Raw genomic sequence first — 23343 nt, 5'->3', positions numbered from 1 at the left:
ACAAGTAAATAAAAAGTATTATGTGTTCAAATAAAGTGCTTAACTTCAGAATAATTTTCTTAAAAAACTAGCAAAACAAAGATAATACTTCATGTTTTGATCATATAGGTAGAAGCAAAATCATGCATTGTAAAAATGCATTATGCATAGGTTGAAGAGTTTTCCAGAATATTGAGGTCAACTTTGGGGGTGCGTATGATACATGGGCTCGCATTATACACGAGAAATTACAGTAAAGGTTGTGGGCCTTTCGGAGAAAAAGCTTTGCACATTTTTTTCCCTCCAAAGACCTATTTATAAGAAAAAGGCTTAGTGCACGAAAGCGCAGCATACCAATATGTTCTCCACAGGAATCGCAGTACTCTGCGTAGAGGGATTCAAAGCAGGAGCAGCAGTATGGTCTTCCCTCCTTCATGATATAGCGCTGCCCCCCGAGCACGGTCTCGCACTCGAAACAGCAGAAGTGCTTCATGTGCCAGTGACGGCCCTCTGCTTCAGTGCACTCGTCTGCCAAGATGATCTATGAAGGAACAGATAAGATCTTTATACCACAAGGCCTACAGAGATAAAACCTGAGTTGCGATCACTGACATGATAACACAGATGTTATTTTCCATCAGCCATGCTTCTCACTTCAGCAGATTAGTACATTTAGATGTGTAGGAGGCTTGTTTGGAAGTTTGGTGCAAGGTTTTAGTAACACTGACCTTATGTATGGAAGAATATCCATGCCATCGGTGTTTGAATTTCTAACAGGATTTTGTGTGTGCCCTGTAATGGGTGTATGCAGCCTTTCACCTAAAGTCAGCTGGGATAGGCTCCTGCTCACCCGCGACCCAAAAGAGGATAAGCGGTACAGAAAATGGATGGATGGATGGATGATTTTTTATTTTTTTTTGCAATTGTCTGGACATTGGATGAATTGAGATTGCTTCTCTTTGGCTTCTCCCAGCTTACCCGGATATTGATCACTTACGGTATTTTTGCCCCAGAGTTTAAATACTTCTAGGCTGCTGTGTGCTGTAAACTAAGGGCATACTCACACTGGACCACTTCTACTGGCTTAGGCGTGATGACTACTTCCTCCCCTGATATCCACTATTGTGCACTCATTCGGGAAATGGCTTGTTTACGTGTGCCAAGACTACATAATACAACACTGTATTACAAGAACTTTCCAAACTGGATTATTTCAAATCCGTTTTTGTATGAAAGTTGCTGTCTATGACTATAGTGAGTAGTAAAGCCATAATTACACTAAATATTTGTATGAAAAACACTTTTAGGCCATAAAAATAAAACAATCCAATGATAAGCGCGGCAGTGACTGAGCGTGCCTTCTTGTTTATATCAGCGATGACGTATAAAGCCGATGTGCTAACTAGCTCATTGGGCGCAGTTTGAAACTTCCAAAGGCCGGAAGAGTCATGAGCTGAAGCCCCGGTGTATTTATATTGTGCAAGGTGGCCGTTATCATTAATAACCGATAGGAGGAATTATCACATTGTTTATAACCGTCAAGCGTCTCATGTATGAGCAATCGTGCGGGACCCAAGCCCAACTGCTGGGGCCAGGGAAGCATACTGGATGGAGAATCTAACACTAGTCAAATGAACTGGGATTAAGGCGCTATGCGTGTCCAAGTCTGGTATGACTTGAAGTGCTACTTGAAATGTTGTTATTTGGGGTTGGTAATCACGCTTTGTCTTCCTTGTCTGGAGTTTAAAAAAAATAAAGAGGGGAAAAAAAAAAGCCTGGAACAGGTTGACTAAATAATATTTCACGCTTAAATTTTATTTCTTCAAGTGGGGGAGTTGAATTAGCTGGTAATAATTCATGCATTGGTCCAGACAACAAGGCATCAGACAAGTTTGAGACTACAGTGTCTTTTTCATTCTTGCATACTGTGGAGAAAGGGATAAAGTTTAGTGACTCATTCAAAGCACTTTTGAGTGCGTGACACAAAAATGACAGCATGTGTTGTCTACAACTTGGAGGCTATTTGACAATGTTCCAAGATGAGGGTCCGCATGGATAATGTATGTGGAACAACTCAATTAAATTAATTATGAATTGCAGACACCGCTACTAAGCTTGCCTCTGGCTATTCAGCAACCACAACAAAATGCCAAAGAAGGGAATCCTTAAAAGTAAAATTAAATTCTTGAAAATACAGTTTTAGGGTTAATTTTGAACAGATGAGTGATTATTAGTCTTAGTCATGGACAACCATGTGATGTTTATTTCTTTTTGCGGCCCCTAGTTCAAGACAGATGTGTATTTCTAAGTGGGAACAGTGTCAGTGTCCCTATTTAGAGAGAGCCGTTAGAGTTAATAGTCTGGAGATTATTAAAGCTGAAGAACATTTATGGTTTAAGAATGTGCATGTGGGTGTGAGTAAAACCAGTGAGCATCATATGACAGCAGTTTAGTGCACACTTAGGCAATGTGCAGCGTGAGTGAGTGAGTGTGTGTGTCTGTGTGCGCGTGGATGTGTGTTTATCATGGTGATGTGTCAGCACATGATTATCCGCACGCAGGCTTGCTCATGACTGGCGTCTACCTCATCACAAGCTGTGCAGCGCGGCTTCAGCCTCTCCGCGTGGTGCCGGCCGCAGTAGATCTTCCCGCCCTGGTAAAAGTAGATGAGGTCCACCAGCAGCTCATTGCACATGCTGCACACGAAGCAAGCCGGGTGCCAACACAAGGCGTGGCCAGCGCGTGATGCAAACACGGCGATGTCGCCACCATTTATCTGACCGCCGCACTGAGAAGAAAAGGAAGAGGAGATGCCGTTTTAACACTTACTACAATGTAAACATTCATATTAGGCACACAAACACAGGGAACTACAATATACTGAGGCATTTCTTATACTTTGCCCTTAATATAATCAAACCTGTAGTTTGATGCCACTGCAAGCAACAATCCCAATATTGAACATACTGTTAAATGATTACATCAGTATTATCGTGTTTGTAAAGGCATGTTTTTTGATACCGCTCTTATACTGGAGGTCATCAGATTAGGCAGATGTGACTAATGCTGTGGCCAACAAATGCTTGGCTGCTGGAACTATTTATTTACATTTTTTAAATTGTGTCAATCACTATAGTCATTTTTCAAACAAAATAAAACATTTTTGCTTCATAAAAATGATGAGTGGAAGGAGAACGTTTAATATTGAACAATCAGGATACACCCAGTCCTCCGATAATATCCACGGGTCAAAGGCTCTTTGAAATAGATATATTTAAATATCATTTAAAATAATTTCTTCTTCATGTGATGGAATCGCTCTCCAATCAAGCTGCTGCTGCACGGCGTTACACAGTGCGAGATCACCTTCAAATGCAAACCAATGCTATTATGGAGGGTAAAGATTGGTGATATGAGGAAGAACTTTTCATGATACGACTCTTTCTAATGTCTTGCTGGAAGTTTCAGTCCATTTCCCAAGCTCTTTATCGTTATCTGTACTGTACATGAAAACTAAAATGAAAAGGTGTGCTAACGTGTGACCTTTGCCGTTCGAGGAATTTGAATGTTGTGACGCTGGTAGGGCAAAAGGAAGAAATAAAAGGGGAGTGATATATGGATGGGAGACATTAGCAGATAGGAGTAAAGGTAAAGGAGTTGGCGTGATAAACAAGAAGGAAAGTGCAGGAGACACAAGGTCAAAGTTCAGGAGGGAAAAGTAGATTTAGAGGATAGGGGAGATGGCGACGGGGGCAGAGTTGTACAATCGGGCTGCCTAACTGGAAAAAGGCTTACAGCTTCATGGATGCAGTCGGGAAGGACGGGCTTTAATCAATACAGCTTATCCCTCATGTGCCGTATGTGTTCTGTGTGTGTATGCCAATATCTGCTGAGTGAACGTGAAACAAAAGCTGTAAACTAAATGTTCACCGAAGGCTCCAACAGGACAGACAGTTGGTCCACTCTGCATCTGACTGCTATGAACTGAGTGCAATCATTGCTAGTTTTTTGTTTCTCTTCATGAAGATTTACACGACACAACACTCCATGGTTCATGTGACAATTACGATTTTTTTGTTCTCCAGTGGCACCATGGCAGCATAAACAGAAAAAAATGCATGGAATCTGACATCTCCAGATCTGAATCAGGCCACTTCCAAATGTAGATAAAAATCAGACACACGTCGGGTATCTGCCACAATGTGAGTGCAGCGTAAACACGCAGGCCGGATTTAGCTCGACGGAATTGCAATGTACTGATTGGCGGAGTATGTACACCCGCATCTGTCCAAACAACACAATTAAATATTAAAAACACGCCATGTAAATATAAATTACAAAGCAAGTACGGTATACATGATTGCAAAATAATTGCAGACGGCTCCCAGCGGAGTTGTGTGGAGGTTAACCTCTTTTAAAGTTGAGATTATCTCAGGCCAACTAGATGTAATAAGTAAGCAAAAACAGCACATTTAAAATGTGTATTATTGTTTACTTCCAAGTTGGTCACTTCCTGGTATGGACAGTTGTGTAGTTATTTGCATACAAATTTGGTGTCTATGAATACGGGATGTTTCAGGTGTTTTGTGAATGTAAAACAGTCATATCAGATATGTCACTTGAAATGTACAGTACAATGGTACCTTGACTTTAGAGTGCCCCAACAGTCAAACAGAACAAATACAAAATGAAAACACTCACAAGGAGCATGGCGGAGAAGCTAACAAGAACTAACGCGAGTGACTTCAGGCAGCTGACGTCACTCACTAGGCCACATCCCTTAAAGGCCCTCATCAGTTATACAAATGTACTAAAGTATGTGTGTGTGTGTGTGCACAAGACTTACATTTTAGTTACACTTTATAAAACCCGTTTATTTCTTTTCCTTCTCTATTATCATTTTTAATATTTTACAATACAGAGCTATTTTTCATTATCAATAACATGAAAAAAAATTGTGCTTTTTATTTTTTTAGGCGGGGTGGGGACTGTAAATGGATTAATGGCATTTCAATGGGGAAAATACATTGGACATGCAAGTAAATTAAGTTACAAGCTTGTTCACGGAACAAATTAACCTCATCAATCAAGGTACCCTACAAATAAACACATACAAGCATTAAATGTCAATTGGGCACCTTTGCCGTCGTCCCAAAAGGCAACCGCAAGAGTATCAAGTCCGTGGATGGTGGTAAATATTGGAGGAGGCACTGCGACAAGTTTTCTAGCAAGAATTTAGATAAGTTTGAAACTGACAAGTCCCAGAGGCAGGATGTAATGAGCACTTTTCAGACTAACAAACACTGTTATTGTTTGTGACAGCTCAGATGTCAGCTTGCAAAATGACACACTAGCACAGATACAAAAGATCATTGATGAAAACAAATACATACTTTTACAGTCATAACAACGCAATATGAAGTTCACGCATGAGATACGCTTTGTACAACTTAATGACATCCAATATACAGTACATACAGTAAGTGCTGTATTGACAAGTCTGCCTTTACAAATATTGACAGTATCAGTATTTTTTTTTAAATAATATGTTTCTTACCTCCACTAAGCACAAACCTTGTGCAGAACAGTTATCATCATCATTTAATTTTGGTGAAGAGCTGCATAAAGTTGATGATACAGGTTTTTTTTTTTGGGGGGGGGGCAATTTTAGTGATTTCACTATATGGCTGCTCACCCCCACTCCAATTGGTATCGCCTCATATAAAATACTGTATGCCAAGCACGAGGTAAGTGAAAAGTTGTTTTTCCGGAACACTTTTGTTGATATAGAAATGTAATCTTTCCACCTTGGCTGAGGTATTTGCTCTATGGAGTGCTTTCCAGTTATTGCAGTTGCACTTTGCAGTGGTGTGGAATTTCAGTGCATAAAAATGAAAGTGTTTCAAATATTTGACATCTCTTATTTGGGTTATTAAAATGGTTTACAATACAAATTGTGGGCACGGCTCGTAAACGGATTTAGATTCTGTACGTGTGGAAAAAACGAAAAATTTGCCATGGATTTTTATTGAATCATTTCGACTAGTGCCTACAATGACACAATTATCACAACTACTTATCACATCTTCTATCTGGTAAACTCTTAGTGGTAAGCCTCCCACATGGAATTAACAAGGTCATGCTGAAGACACATGGCATATTGCTGGCCCTTATATGTCAACTTACATCACTTCTCACACATTGTAAAAATAAAATAAAATAAAAAAAATAAATAAAAAAAATACATAAAAAAAAAAAGAAACCTCCAAATTGCCAGCTGTCTACTTTGCGTGTCTGTCACATGAATGACTGAATGGTCACGCCACGCCTTTGACCTTTATCCACTGATGTCACGTCATTTGGAAAGGATATTTAAAAGACTGATGATGGGCCGCTCCCACATTAACATCGTCAATAGCTTGGGTCGTATCATATGTACTTCCTGTAGGATTTATGTTTAAAACATTTCTACCTGTTCACAGATGGCCCCCGTCATTGTCACAGGGAAAGGGCGCACATTGCCACGGCCCAGGTTTTCCCGTTTCCGCTGGTTACTGAAGAGCTTCAGCTCCCTCTTCTCCTCATCGTCCAAACTGTTGCAATAGCGCACCTGAACATTCAACAACAACATGAAATGACATGTTAGTGTTCAGTATTCTTATGCATTAACATTTGCAAACTTTAAAGTTTAACACAGAAAATTTCAATATTTGACCAAATAGGTTCCTCCATTTGAAGAGGAAAAGGTCATTTAGAAAAGAGCAAAAATTTACAAAGCGCACTTTTAAGGATGGTTGGCATTTTGGTTATTTGGATTTTTTTCAATTCTAGTTCTACTTTATCTATTGGACATTTCGTTGGCAGTCGAGCAAACGGAGATTTCACAATCCACCTTTTACCAAATGGAATTTCTGTGTCTTGTCTTCCTTGCCCTGAAGGAGGGAGGAGAAGGGAGACGGATGATCATGGATGCGGGTGATGGGGGGAGGGGACCAGTTTGGACTCTCACCTCATTGTCGTGGGGCGGTAGCTGATGGAGGAGCTGTTTGATTCTGTATTTCTCTCCCGGGCTGTTAACATAGGGCACTTTGTCCTCGGGGAGGGAGCTGTAGTATTGGTGGACCTGACAGAGAGATGAGAGGACGGATTTGGATGTTGACAACCATATTTATGACAGACTAATTACTCAAAAAGTAGGAGACTGCTGTGTTTTTACCTCAGCCCTTAGTTAATATTTAAGTGTGCTTTTCTTTTGTCTGTGCATGCAGAAATACATATAAACGACCTGCCTCATTTGAAGCAAACCTGATGGTCCATTAAAATATGAGGGCAGATCTTATTAACCCTGACAAAAATTTCATTTTGCAAAGTAATCAGCTCCTTCCCTACTTACCTTTTTGCAGTGCTATGGTTGACTGCATATAGCTGTTACCATTTTTTTAAAAATCTTTTTGCCTTATAGTCAAACCTAGTCAGAAAAAAAATATTTTGATTGAAGCACAGCAGTGACCCACAAACACATGCTCACACCAAAACATGCACAGTTGGAACCAGTTTGATTTATGGCACACCATCATAGACTAAATTAAATCTTGCCTCTCCATCTCTTCACAGGGACAAGTGAATGTGACCTGTCACATGTGCGTACACCCGCACATGTGGATAGGAAGTGATTAGCACATATGCATGTTGAAAAGTGTGTGTTCATAAATAGGTGTGCAGGAGCAGGATTAATGTTAATCTGTCCACTCCAAATTACCAGGACATTCTTTGCATTGCAGAGGTAGACACTGAATGGCATCTCCCTATTATTTATGGTAGGATTGCTATTGCGCTGTAACAAGGGGTCGAGGTATAATGGAGGTCGGGCACTCAAACATGAATGTGAGTGGCGGCGGGGGGGTTGATCATGAAAACGACAGCATTCTGAACGCGGGCTCCTGGACAAAGGTCAACTATAGGAGATATATGAGTATGTACATATGTAAGCATGCATGTCGAATAAGAGGATCTAATCGCAGTAGTTATACTGGAAATTTTAGTGAAGGCCCATGAAGCAAATCATCTGAATGAAAAGGTGATCAATAACATTGACTGGGTCAGGAGAATGTTAACAACCCACCATCTGTCAGTTGAATGGATCTACTCTACTCGAAGCTATCAGCTTTGTCCTTGGCAATAACACTTCATTTGTCCGTCACACACTTACACACAGCTCGACCACACCTAAACTGTTCCTACACTATCCAACATGGTTTCCATAAATCTTGTCCAGTTCTCAGGGAAGATCAGGTGCTTCCTTTATTTGGACATACACACGCATGTTTACTCTTCGCATAGATTAATAGCAGGAGCCTCCCGTTGGAAGTGTAACCAGATTCCTTTTGCGGCTTTGCTTTTGTTGGCATCAATTGGTGATGCAGAGGGCTGGGAGAGGTGTGTCCAGCAGCAAGGCCCATGACATGACGGAACTTCAGAGTGCTGAAGTGCTGATACAAGTGCAGAGAAAATGTACACTTTACCAGAGGGGCACACAACACATGCTTCCAACAACAACAACAGGGTTGCATTTTGGAGGTGAAAGGCCCAACGCCTTGATGATAAGATCAGAAGACAGATACAGCACAAAATACACACCCGATTGCGGCAAGAGGCGGGAGGAGCAGCTTGTGATAATAACTGTAATCAAAAGCAGATGAAACTAAAGACAGAGCACAATTTCTATCTGTACCGAAAGGAGCGTTTTGAATGTTAGATGGTAGGACAGAGTGATGGCTTCTGCTGCTTTATGTTGAAGTTAGGGGTCAGACAGCTAGAGGAGACCGCATCCAGCACCAGCGGTGACAATCTCTCAACAAGTCACTATACAGTAGTGGAGACGCATTTTATCATTGACGACACTGAGACTGTTAAAAAAGGGTCTTTGTTTGTCTTTCAAGGTACAATTAGAGGGACTACATAATTATTACACTTTTCCATTGCAAAATACTGGCTTGCCTCGGTTTAGGGTGGTTGGTTTTCAACTTGAAAGTAAAAAAACGAAGCGGCATTGAAAAAAATCATTCTGAACAAGATACACTAACAATGGAGAAGAGTGGGGGTCTCCTTTATTTTCTCTTTGAAAGGTGGCTGTTGTCCACTTTTATTTGACAAGACTGAGGGCAGCAAAAAAAAAAAAAAAAAACGGTCAAGTAATACTGCAATACTGCAGTGTCCAGAGCTAAAGCACAGCAACACGGCAAGATAACGATAGCATGTTTTTTTGTTTAACTTCTGTATTTATGTATCCTCATGTGTTATTATCACCTGACAATGTTGAATCTACTCGACCAGTGAGCAAGCAGTGGTTTATGTCACCCATATGGTATTGCACCCCTTGATCCACGGCTCACCAGGTACCAGAAAAGATTAGCAGTACTTTACCACCTACTTACAAGTCATACCATAAAGGTACAAGGAGTGTACGTTCTCTTTGTGTACCAGCAAAGTTCAACTTGCAAGGTCAATGCTAAGTGCAAAATGGCCAGGGATAATTTAGCCTGAAATAAGTTTAAGAAGATGACGAAGAATTTAAAAAGATAAATGAACTAAAGGCGTGCACAGCCATGTATGAGAATCAGAATTGTGTCTGAATGCTAACATTTGATAATCAGTGCTTTGCACAAAATAGTCAAAGATGGTGAATGCCATTAACAATGGCTGTAAAAGAGAGGAATCCATGGAAAATAGAAGCATTGCTGTTACTAGATCAAGCCGCAGACTGTGACTGACATTAGTCTCACAAAACAAGCAAATCCTTTTGCCAATTTCCACCACAGCTAATTTTCATTTCACAGTTTGTAAAGTACATCTTTTGAAAGCTTCATCTCTTCAATCGCTGTCTTTATCGCTGTAACCATAGCGTAACAGAACTGACAGAGTGGTAGAACTAAAGCAACCATGTTCTTTGTAGGAAATAAAACCTTATACACATGACGTGTTGCGCATGACACTAAGCTCTTGTCACATGATGCTTCTAAGTTCTAAGTCTAAGCTGAGCAACATGATTGGTTTTGACTAGCTCTGACTTGCTAAGATGACAGTGGACACAGGTACATCATTAGTATTCACACTGGAGCTCAGCGATTTCTCCATAATTAATGCTGTTGTGTATTGCAAGTTGAGGTTTGGATATTTCATACCTCCTATATTGTTGTGTACACAATCCACATTCAAGAACATTTAAACTTGTTTTTCTCCACTTATTCCTTAGATTTGATAAGAGATAATGACAACCCTGACCTGTATTTTCTGAGACGTATGACTCAACACCATCATCGCCTGCTAAAGTATACAGTCCAACATCAGCCTCCTAAGAGGAAACCTAAACCAACTCTTAAGATACGTGAGCTTAATTATAGGTTCTCACTCTTCAGGCTTCTGTGCTGAGGATAGCCAAATGTCCTACATTAGACCTCCATTGCTGATACGTTCTTCATTCTTATGCATGAGTGTCATTGTCACCAAATAGCAGTAAAATGTGATGAAATGATTCAACAGCTCAGGTTCCACTTTAGCCTGACTGCTGGTGAAGTCGCACGACCCAAGACATGAACCTAATTGACTTCAAGCTTGGACACGTGACCCAGGAGGGGAATGAAAAATAGCCTCTTATGGTGAAAACAGAGGGCTCTGTATTGACCAGTTCATCACGCTTAGCTCATCAACAAAAAAGAAAGTGGCTTCCATAAACACTCCTTTCGGCCAATAAACCCTCCCACAGCCACAGTTCAATGAAGTAATAGGGCTGGTTAATGTGTTTGTGTATCACACAAGCTTAGCTGCACTGCTGCAAGGCTTTATGAAACTTACTGTAAGCATGTTTGCAGGCAGAATGAATTAGGAGATGAATGTGACTGCAGGAGCATTGTAATCCTTGTTATCCTTTAGCTCGCAGGCTCAGCAAGCAAAACTAAGGAGCTATCATTTAATGGAATATTGAAGCATGTGCTGCAGTGCGTTGTGAACTGTAGTAAAACGTTGTTGCATTGTCCTGTATATGATTTGATAAACCATCCAGGTGTTGTCACATTTGTATGAGCAACCGTGACTAGTCTTGTTGCTTTGAAATGAGATGAGAGATACCACAGGTAAATTTAGGAGAAACACTAAGATTAACTCACTGGATGTAATGCGATGCAGGAGATCTGTCATAAATTCAGTCTTCACATAGATAATGATTGAGCATTAATTCGACAATGTTGACTATGATGGTTTTAGTTGGCACTGGTGTTAGCATTGCATTGCACCCTAAAAAGGTAGGTCTGATAAAGCTATTGTAACGAATCTCTCATTGTACAGGTGTGCCCAATGAATTTGCTTGTGAGTGTATACTAGAGTGGATTGTAGAATATTTATAAAATATATTTTTTTTAAATGTATGTTCCGGTGCATTGTACCTGTTCAGGTTTGAGTCCTGGTGGCACCCAGGCGTACTCCTCCAGAGCACATCCAGAGTCATCGTCTGAAGTAGAGTTCCTCTGGAAGTCGTACATCAGCTTGGTGACCGTCTTCTCCATTTCCACAGGCATGGCGGTCACTGCATGCTCCTCCCAGCGGCACTTACAATGCACACAGATCTTCCTATCATTAGAATAACAAAGAAGGGAAAAGACGTTTAAACGATGGCATTGGACAAATTACGAATACACAGCTAATGTTGGATATTAAAAATACGAACTGGCTATATTGTATGCTCTTTATCTCTCCTTGAGCAGTAGGGTTGGGCATCGAGACTCGAGAACTGATTGGAACCGGGACTAATGTTCCGGTTCTCCCGGAACCGTTTTAAAATTTTAAAAATTTTAAAATTTCGGTTCCCGGTTTCGATACCTAGTTCTCCAGCCGCGAAGAAGAAGTGGCAAAAAACAACGAAGAAGCAGCGTAAACCAACGAAGAAGAACACGCATGATGACGTGCTCGTGCCCAACTTTTGGCGGCGGTGAACAAAAGTGTGTCTTAACTTTGTTAAAATTAATGACCAGTCGCCTCAGTGCAACACTTGGAATAAGATTATATTGTGCAAAGAAGGCTTTCACGGTGTGTAGCGTCTGACGCGTGCCGAGCCTCAACCGACACCGGGCGGAGCTTCAGTGAACCTCAGTCAACTGGGTGAGTGAAACAATAAAATTGCAAACATTGAGACAGCTAACAAGGTAAACGGTTGGTGGGACTTTTGCACTGATGGTTTTTAGCGGTTATTTTAGTCTTCAAACCAACGTAAGAGCCAATGGAAAAAAAAAAAAGCTTAAAATTGGGCTAAAACTCCAATGCCCAACCCTAAAAGAAACTAACCCTATTGAGCAGTCACCTTATCATGGTGGAGGGGTTTGTGTGTCCCAGTCCCACAAGGAGCTAAGCTGTCTGGGGCTTTATGCCCCAGGCAAGGTCACCCATGGCAAACAGGTCATAGGTGAGGGACCAGACAAATCATGGCTAAAAGACCGCTATGATGAGTAAATTGATGGAATCACGTTTTCCCTTGCTCGTAAGCAGGGCCCCCCTCTGAAGCCAGGCCTGGAGATGGGGCTCGAAGGAGAGTGCCTGGGGGCTGGGTCTGCACCCATGGGGCCTGGCTGGGCTCAGCCCGGAAGGGTAAAGTGGGTCCCTCTTCCCATGGATGGGGTCACCACCTGTGGGAGGGGCCATAAGGGTCGGGTGTAGTGTGAGCTGTGCGGTAGCCGAAGGCAGGGACCTTGGTGGTCCAATCCCCAGCTATAGAAGCTGGCTCTGGAACGTCACCTCTCTGCCAGGGAAGGACCCCGCTGGTGTGTGAAGTCGAGAAGTTCAGACTAGACATAGTCGGGCTCACCTCCGCGCACAGCTTGGAGTTCAAGTATCTTGGGGTCTTGTTCATGAGTGAGGGAAGAATGGAACAGGAGATTGACAGGCGGCTTGGTGCAGCATCTGCAGTGATGCGTACTTTGTATCGGTCCGTTGTGGCGAAGAAGGAGCTAAGCAGAAATGCGAAGCTCTCAATTTACCGGTCGATCAACGTTCCTACCCTCACCCATGGTCACGAGCTGTGGGTCGTGACCAAAAGAACTAGATCCCGGGTACAATTGGCCAAAATGATTTTCCTCTGCCGGGTGTCTGTGCTCTCCCTTAAAGATAGGGTGATAAGCTCGGTCATCCGGGAGGGGCTCAGAGTAGAGAGGAGCCAGATGAGGTGGCCTGGGCATCTGAATAGGATGACCCTGGGGACGACCCAGGACACAGAGACTATGTTTCCCGGCTGGGCTGGAAACGCCTTGGGGTCTCCCCGGAAGAGCTGAATGAAGTGGCTGGGGAGAGCGAAGTCTGGGCTTCCGTGCTAAAGATAGTGCCCCCGCGACACGACCTCGGATAAGCGGAAGAAAATAGATGCTCTTTAATTTATTAGCTTTGTGGAGTGGAAATATTTTTCATTTGAGCTCAGTGATTCAGAGAGAACACCATGAGCGTGGAAACAAGCTCTTTAATAAATCACCATTAGGGTGATTTCATCAATAACAAGCAGATACATTATATTTTATTTTAGAGCCATGAAACAAGTCTTAAATCACCAAAGGAAAAGAGGAGACATATTTTTACAGCCTTTTTCCAGACAAAATCCAGGCGTGAAAAAAGTCCTACTTGGTCCTAAGCACAGTGAAGGTCCATTGATAATTCTGTAAATACCCTTTGACTTTTTCTATAAACCAGATGGGCTCTTTACTCATAAGGGGAGTAAACTCCTCTTAGGTCAAAGCCTCCCATAGCACGTTTCACAGTAAAAATGTTAAGGCCATGAATACAATGCTGAACAACCCTCTGAGGAACCAAGAACAAGGAATAATAGCAGAATGAAGCCAGCGACAGTGATGGAAAGCAGAATTGTGAACACATGCACATTTTTACAGTGAACACAATTAGCATTTCATATCATTAGCTAGCACAGTTTGATTGTCAATACACAAGATTCAAAGTTGATTGACTACCTAGTCATAAGACTTAATCAAGCCATACAGTTAAGTTCAATTTGCCATGATACTTGGGAATGGTGAACCCCGATTTTGTCTACATTTTCACTTATGGTGTGTAAAGGCAGAAGACAAACGTAATTCAGTCAACAAAGAGAAACACAACACATTAAACAAAGGACAATCATCCAGCATTTTGTGTACCGACCGTACGACCATTAGTGAGTCTAGCACTAACTACCCTTTAAGTAGCATTGACTAGTCTGGTCATTTAATTCAAATCTTTGGTATGGTATCGATTTTTCCCTCTTTTCAGAAGTAAGGCCTCAATAGTAGTAAGTAAAGTATGCTTTGCTTGTGCACTGTGGAGCTCGACACTCCTGTTTATAAACAGACCTGTAACTTGCATTGTTACAATGCGATGCAAGAGTAGGACAACAAAATGAGCCATTTAAACATACTGACAACTGCGATAGACTAACTATCACTCATTGGTGAGACAGAACAGGTTGTGGATTAAATAAATGCAAATAACAATACAAGCCACCTTCACTGACTAGTGACCATTTACGAGAAAAGGGGGCAAGGTACATACTGTACATACAGATTGCCTTCGTCCTTGACAACCCCTCAGGCAGCATGAACAGGGAGACAATCTCATTACCTTCCCAGACAGACGCCTGCTTGTCTGACTGAAAGCCCTCACACAGGATCTTAAAAACACACTCTGCCAACTGTTTGAGACGCTGACAACTCGGTTGATCAAAGATATGGTCATGTATAGTGCCTGAAGCATCGATAGCACATTGCGCATAGCTGCCGAACCCGCATCTATTTTTTTCTAGTGCAAAAGCAGTATCTTTTTCACAAAACACTGCTGTGTGTTTGTCTTAGCTCTGATGGATGGTGCTGATAGAGCTTAAAGAGGTTTTAAATTATCCCTGGTGTCCGCTCAAATTAAAGCTTCCGTGGGACATGTCACAACTTGTCATACGGCATGTGAAGCATACAGAAAGGCCGAACGTTGGAGGCGTTCTCCGTCACTACTTGTTGTGATCCCATCCCAGCTATTACTGTCATCTCTAGTTTAAAACAGCACTGTGAGCAGAAGTTCTGCGACCGTAGACAGGCAAGCCACAAAAGGCACCAAATGACATAGTACATAAGTTAACCTTAAAAGTGCTAAATATGCTTTCCATCAATATTTGTGGAAGTGATAAAAAGGCCAAACTCAAGCAAACATAAAAGCGAAAAATAAGGGAGTTTGAGCTGCAGTGGCATAATACTGTCATTCAGAGCAACAAAACCTTCTCTTTGTCATCATTTCTAATTTAGCAAAGCTTAGCTCTAAATGACACAGAAAAACAAACATTCATCCACACAAGAATAAGAGAGATTCTAAAAACAAAAAAATAGCACCAAATGTGAAGACAAACGAACAAGTCACTCACTCTGACAGCGTGTCAAGTGGTCAGCTGTTTCTATTTCTGTTGCCCTGGGGTCTTGGACATACTGTACACAAATGGCCTAGCAGGACCTGAAGCAAAGCATTTCACAATGCATTCCTTCTTGGAGGAGGAATCTCAGTGTCCTGGGGCTTCATGTACAAAAGGTGCGTACGCACAAAAACGTGGCGTACGTTCTTTTTCACAGCAAAGGTCAGATGGATGACCGTGGAAAATTAGTGGTGACTCACGCCAACTTCATGGGAAACGGTTTGTTGTTAACAGCGTGCCAAAGAGGATTTTTTAATTTTTTTGGTACACCACTTCATTGAGCAGGGTCTCAACTTCACATTCAGAAAAAATCTCTCTTCATTACCTTGCTCATTTTCTTTTTTTCTGATTATGCAGAGATTGGGATCTCAGGTGCAGGGTTCGTTTAAATATGATTTGCATATTTAAATATGGGCATGGACAGGGAGGAGTCAGCTACTCCTACACGTGCGCTCAATTCTACGTTGATTGGGATGTACGAAGGAAATGTGTTTGGATTCATGTGTACGCACAGATTCACACATCTGGATGTTTTTTGTGCTTACGACGTTTTCTGGATTTGCGCGTACATCATGTTTCAGTAGGAAATCCGCGCAAGTCTTTGTACATGAGGCCCCTGGTCCTCCAGGCTTGACCTTGCAGATCCAATAAAAGAACTGCAACAGAACTTCTGCCTTTATAACAAGTACATTGTACTGCAGTATAAAAAACACACATGCATTTAGAAATATTATTACAAATAGACTGCTGCAAATCAGTGATTCTCAACTAGTGTGCCGTAAGAGATTATCAAGTTTGCCGTTGGGAATGATCCAATTTTACTTGATTGTCTGAAAATTATATACTGTATTTACAACAAATAATGCATCTTTGATTAACTACCTATGACAATGACAAATAATGATAGGCAGAGCGATTAAATGCTCTTCCACTGAAGGACAGATACAATTAACCTGTGTATCCACTTTTTGTGACAATTTTGTGTGGTGGTGTTTTAACTTGAACTTCTAGATTGTGCGAGTATGCCTAATTACATCGTAACAGGAGGAGAAAAGTGACCTTCACAGCTGCACCCTTCTCCCACCACTAAAGCCCGCCTCCAGGTCCAGATGTTTGATAACCATCCTCCAGTATTTCACCTGGCAAACATCTCCTCACCACATGAGCTCTGGCAGAGATCCTGTCAGCCTCCTGAGGCACGTTGCACCCCCCCTTCGCACCCACCCCTTTCTGTCCTCATGATTTACAACAGGCTTCACACACATGCTGGGATTCCCCCCCCCACCCACCCCCCACTGAAACTTCATACCAGAGCTTCCGCTTGTAATCTACATGATTTCAATTAGCAAAGATTTGGGGACTCTAGTAGTAAAAGTCAAGCACATCCCTGGCGCCTCATATATGACTGAAGAGAGGTCAAGTGAAGTAAGTAAAAAGGCTTGTTTTCACTTTCAAATATGAATGAATGTATTCGGCCCCTGGGAAGATGTTAAAATAGAGCTCTATGATTCATGCAGTGTGGTTGACATGCACAGAGTTGATGAATTTCCATGTAACACGGCAGCGCAAGGAATTCGAATCAGTGTGTTACAATTTTATTCAAAATCCTCAGACCTGTGTTGTGTGTTAAAACTAGGGCTGCAACTCATAATTATTTTAATAATCCCTTAATGTGTCAATATTTTTTTCGATGAATCAGATTAAAAAAATAAATTTCCTTCCCTTTATTAAAACAATTACATCTCAAATTAACAGTGCAGAAAAGACTCCAAGGTAAAAAGACATTTGCAAATTTCTTATTTTGATGAAGGACAAAGATAATCAGTCTGCTTTATTATCATAAATATAATTAGTAATATTTACTGATGTATTATTATAATAAATGTAATTATTCATATTTACTGTTAAGAGGCTGAAATTCAAAGGATTTGGACAATTGAAATTTAAACAAGGTCTCTACATAATTAATCGATTATCAAAAATCCTGATCAAATAGTGAAATAATTGATTAGTTGTCGATTAATCGTCGCACCTCTAGTTCAAACTTAAACTTCCCATTTGGAACTCTTCATCCTCATTGATGTTTACACAGGACATGACATGGGGGTGACACGGGGTCACGTGACACACGAGCATTCACAAGAGGAAGTCATCGAAGGGTTTGTCTGCTTTCCAAACAACCTGTATAGCTTCTCACAAACACTCAAGTGACACTAGAAAGACAGAAGAAAAGCAAATGAAAACAGGAAGGAGTTAAAGAAGAACAAAGACGGCAACGACCTTGGCTCAGTCTTCCAATTAATGTTAACTGATCATTGGTCAGTAGGAGTGTAAGGGACATTTAAGAAGTTTAACTTAGTTTAATTAATTTTAGTTTAATTTTTAAGTTTAATTTCTGAGCCTATATTTATTCTAATTTACAGTCTACTATACTACACTGCACAGGATACTTTTTCACGGCACAGAACTGGCTCGGCCCAGCTCGGTTTGGGATGGTCCAGTTTCCACTTCAAATCTTCAAACACAAAGCTGCATTCAACACATCAGTTGGAACAAGACACGCTAACAAACAACAACAACAACAACAGAGGAGGAGAACAAGGGCCTGAGGGCAGCAATAAAACAGACAGCTGCAATGAAGTGGTGCTCTTATAACACTGCCATGTATTATCAAAAATTTAATGAGGGGACACTGATAAATTGTTTTGCTAGTTTACATGACCCATATTGTATCAGCTCTGCATGGCTGCAACGCTGGCCAGGTCCTACTGGAGAAACAGTACAGGGTAGTACCTGAAAACTGTCATAGCCATTAGCCGTGCAGGTATCATGCTGTGGAAATGGAGTCCTTGTCATATTCCTTTGAATTACCTTGGCAACATACTAATTTAGTATGAAAATTGAGGTTTTTCCAGGTGAGTGGACTGCAAGAAGAAAAGTTCACATTTTGAGCAAACAAGTCGACTTAATGTTTCTTTTGTTTGATGTTAAGTGTTGAAAATCAGCACTGTTCATTACATCTATCAAAAATGCACTTTTGTGGTACCTTATGGTGGAAAATGGTTTTTGACCTATTTAGCTCAGGCTTTCAGAACTGTCTACGCTAGCTCCAGTATTAACTGCGTCTAATTTCACATTGATGCTCAAGCAACTCCCATAGCTGTTTTTTCCACATCATGCAAGATGATCAGATGAAAATTGCAGATTTAACTGGCAGCGCTGTACTAAAGCAATAGCCTGTTGACAAGAGAAAAGCAGAGAGAAGAACACAGTCTCGGTGCATACCACAGCCAAGCCTTTTCGCTTCACTCTGCTGTTGTTTTCTCTGAAAATGTTAGAAGAGAAGCAAATCTTTCCTCTTTAATGCCTGCTCCTTTAGATAAGTGGAACGGTTCTGTTCACTCTTTTGACGAGAGGATGCTTGAATTTCTTTTTAAGACTAACTATTTTCTAAATGACTCAAGTAAAAGAAGACAAAGTATTTACCCGCCCGGGGATCCATGTGAACTTCAGAGCCATTAGGATTTAGTCACAGTTAAACATGACTGGAGGTGTTCCTGACAAGGGTCAGTCTAGACAAAGACATTTTCCATTAGTGGCTAATTAGTGCGAGCCAGATGCAAAATGTTCCTGAGGCCAGTGATTATGCCACCATCCACCTGTCATAACTCATTATTGAAAGACAAAGTCCTGCCCTCTTATTAGTCCAGCCCTGGGACAACAGTCTAAACAAGACGATGGAAGCATTTAGGATCCTTTGACTTTATACCAAAACAGCCAGCTCCACTCGTGTGACATTTGTAAAAAATAAATAATTTAAAAAAAAAAAAAAAGTCATTTGTTATTTCTACAGTGCAGTAGTCTCTTACAACCATCCTAATGCATGAACTTGCAAGAGCTGCATTTACATCATGGAAAATAATCTGCCTTTAGCCTATGGGAAAGTTCCGGGTGTGACTCCAAAGGTATACACGAATACTCTTTGATGACCCTACTGAGAATAGGGAGCACAAAAAAATGGATGACTTGAAGGATGGTGGTTAGTAGGGTAAAGTTGCACATGAGCTCCATTTGCAACGATGCACTACAGTTCAGCTCAGTATGCATTTTTTTGTTGTTCAATGATTAATCCATCCATCCATTCATTCATTTGCAATACCGCTTATCCTGTTCAAGGTCGCGCGGCGCTGGAGCCAATCCCCACTGACTTCGGGCGAAAGGCTGAGTGGGAACTGAACCCACGCTGCCTGTACCAATGTCAGTCGAATGCACCACTACACAATCAGTGACTTCAATTATTAATCAAACATTATTATAAATCTATACCATACAGTTTTTAGTAACCTCTGTTACGGTATCAATTCAAATGGTACAGAACTTAATGGTTCCCTTTCATATATTTAATCATCTTTGATGTAATTTTATCGGCTTTGCAAGATAATTTGGATTGGAAATGCCCAGGACGCGCTTTCTCAAATGTTTCTCTTTGGTCCAAAATGCCTGGCAGATGAGACGGCGGGATTTCTCATGATACGACATGTAAATAATCTATCTCTGGGGAAACAATACAAAATCCCTGATTGGATCACTCCTTTTCTTCATTTAAATATGGAAAACAGCTTCGCTCTGATTGGCCGTTGGCGATATCTCGGCGGCCAAGCGTTCATAGTGAACTCCTGTTTGGATCATTTGATGTGAGGTCTCACTATCATCATGAAGCAGAATTCACCAAGCGTTGCATTCGTCGCTTACTACTCACAACCCCACAGAGGAGGGGACGTGGGTGAAATAAGAGAGGAAGATATTTTGAGAGGCTAATCCTGCACTGCCATTCAATCACTTCAACGTAACCGGCGCTTGGCTATTTAATCCACAGTTACATTATGAATTATAAATATAGTTCGGTATTGTTGTAAACCACAACACATGTACGCTTATATATACTGTATTTGCATGGCATGGCGGCAGCCGCACAGCTGGCCGCTTGCTCCAAACCTGGAAATACACTTCCAGCAGTGTGTGAAAGCTTATGTTTACGAAGTCATCCTCGAACGCAGCACAATTCTGGTCCTGAAATGCTTAGGAATTTCTCTAAAAATAAATTGAAGCCATTTATTCCTAATATCGTATTGAGTTTGACAGGTGATGCAAAGCTTTGCACATGAAGCAGCCACGTTGACACACGACCATTTTCCCCCCGAGATGAACCTTTATGCCATTTGTTGTCTTCTGCATTCTGTCGACAAACCGCATAGATGTAAAACTTAAATCAGGTCACAGACTCCTTTTGACCCATCTGATCCATAAAACAGGCACTTGCTGTCCACTGACTGCTCAGCAAAGCGGTGTCATTTGTGCGCTACTGCAAGAAGTCGACTGGAGTTGAACCATGCCATTCAGCCTGACTCATGTTGCAGTCAAGACAGCTGCAGTCAGGCGGTGTCCGAATAGGAACTATAGTCTAATAAAGTCACAGCCGCTTATATCATGACATTAAGGCCAATTTGTCTCGACTGATATGAGTGACAAACCACTGCTTCAAACTGGACCATCCGTTCATTCGCATGTTTCTTCTTTATAAATGCATCAACTCATTTCAAATTAACCTTTTGACACAGTTCGAATGGTTGTTGCTTATGGATTTGCAATCACAGGTTAATCATGGCTTTTTATTAGAAATGTAACATTTTAAAGCAATTCCTGCATTAGAAATGAACGAGGCACTTCTCCAGACAACTACATTAACTTAATGGTTGTTTAAGGATTCCTAATTAAATACCAGGTAAACATGGGTCATTAAATCCGTTTTTAGCAAACTGCAACTTATCCAGTGAGATCCATATCAAAACGAAACTTCAATGATATGATAAAATCCATTTGCAGTTGCAACATGCATGTGTAGAAAGTACTAAAAAAAATATTCGTATCCTGCAAAACTCATTTTCTCAGCAACGCGAGGTAAAAGTCTCTTTGAAGAGAGTAATATCCAATTCTGAATTTTTTTTTGTCACAGATACAGTGCATCACATTACCATTGAGACCAAACTCCATGACTTATTCATTGAGTGCCAACTTGCTCGATAAAGTGAGAACACTTGAGGTGGGAACAGAGGGAGTTATAGAAGCAGGTTCCAAGGAAACCTCACACCACAACAGGCTTCGCACTCCCTGCTAACCAACCGCCTGCCAGAAAGAGAGGCATCAAACAGAAGCCACTGACTGTGGGGTCCAAAACTAATGAAACACTTGGGAGGGAAATATCACAAAATATCCACCCCAGTCAGCAGTCAGAGGGGAAAAAGCAATGACCGGCAATGACAATTCAGTTTTTTTTCTCCGCCTGGAATAGGGTCAGTTGAGGGAGTTTTTGAGTTGCTTTAATAGCCACGTTGTGCGACTCGAGCCCATTCATTCATGTGCAAATTTTGGAGTCTTAACAACTCAATGTACTTTTATTAAGTCTTGGCATGCTCTGCCACATATGTATTGGGGGGGGGGCAAACAAACAAAAACAGATGAAAACTATGCTTAAACATGTTGCTATAGATGGAGGCAATAACCAGGTGTAATTTTAATCCGTTTGTGTTCTTGTTTACCCAGCAAGCATCTCCAGTCCATATGGCACAGAAGCTGCACAACAAAAGACGATGTGGCTTGACCAGCGCGCTCCAGGGGGATGGGATGAGGAGGAGGAGGATGGGGTGGGGGATATCAACCGGTGAAAACACGTCTTCTCAGATCAAGGGGAAGCTTTTATATTTTGGATCAAAATGAATCACTGCAAGAGGAAAATCATACGCTCATCTAAAGACCGGAACTCCCGAAAAGCGAACGTAAGGATCCAGATTTGTTCAATTTGGGAACGTCTTCCAAATTCCCAGAACGTTATCGTCAATCCGCAGTCCACACACACACACACACACACACACACACACACACACACACACACACACACACACACACACACACACACACACACACACACGCACGCACGCGCACGCACTCACACACAAAAACAAACCAACAGCTTACCTTGCTACAAAGTGCGACTGGGTGAAGCCGAAGTCCTGACCTCGGCACTGAATGCTTTCAAATACGTCTGCCACATCGCACCAACGGGGTTTGCCACAACAGCCCCACTCTCACCCGCTGCGTGCTGCCACTACATCTAGCCGCTCTTTTATATATATATTTAAAAAAAACAAAAACAAAAAACTAAACAAAAACAAAAAAACTCTTGTAGACCCTCTGCGAACACATTCGAGACTCCTGCCAGCGAGGAGGCAACTTAGAGCGTGAAAAAGTCCAAATTTGAAGCGAGAAGCAAATCCAGAAAATAGCGGGGATTCCGATTAGCAGTATCCAGTATCCACTTCTGACACATACAACTGAAATATCCTGCGTATGGTTGAACAGCGTCAGTGGTACGTGGAAGTGCACTGCAGCCATCGGAGCCTTAACAGCCCTTTAATTTGGAAACAATCTCAAGCCAGACAAAAATGGCGCGGCTACTTCCGGTTTCAGCCTTCACAATAAGAGTATTTTTGAAGGTTTTATTGGAATATTTAGAGTATATACTTTTTTGTAATGTCTTTATATTCTAGTCATTATAGTATTCTAGTTTAGTTCTGAGGATCAGGGTTCGAATCTCTGTTCCAGTCTGGAGTTGCATATGTCCCTCTTCATGAATGTGTTGGTTTTCTCGGAGTCCTCCGACTTCCTCTCAGATTCCCAAAACATGCATGTCATCTTAAAACTGAATTTTCCATAGTTGAGAATGTGAGTGTGAATACTCGTTTGCCTATATGTGCCCTGCGATTGGTCGATGACCAGTCCAGGGTGTATGTCGCCTCTCGCCCTAAGTCAGCCGGCATAGTCTCCAGCTCACC

General features: G+C 41.5%; 1 protein-coding gene across 4 annotated transcripts in view; it reads right to left on the bottom strand.

The window, feature by feature from the left end:
• The window catches only part of prickle2b (prickle homolog 2b), a 101858-nt gene that overhangs the window by 4042 nt on the left and 74473 nt on the right, over positions 1–23343 (bottom strand). For 3 of the 4 annotated variants that reach the window (XM_061688460.1, XM_061688463.1, XM_061688462.1), the window contains 5 exons: positions 11418–11601; positions 6989–7102; positions 6452–6589; positions 2564–2767; positions 334–520 (listed from right to left, as the gene is read on the bottom strand). In XM_061688460.1, coding sequence (XP_061544444.1) covers positions 334–520; positions 2564–2767; positions 6452–6589; positions 6989–7102; positions 11418–11601 — 827 coding nt within the window. Of the gene's footprint in view, positions 1–333; positions 521–2563; positions 2768–6451; positions 6590–6988; positions 7103–11417; positions 11602–22486; positions 22904–23343 lie in introns of those variants that run through there. The other variant, XM_061688461.1, reaches the window with a different exon arrangement.

Source organism: Phycodurus eques, chromosome 10 (assembly GCF_024500275.1).
Source record: "Phycodurus eques isolate BA_2022a chromosome 10, UOR_Pequ_1.1, whole genome shotgun sequence".
NCBI classification, from domain to species: Eukaryota; Metazoa; Chordata; class Actinopteri; order Syngnathiformes; family Syngnathidae; genus Phycodurus; species Phycodurus eques.
This window is presented reverse-complemented; position numbering and strand designations above follow the sequence as displayed.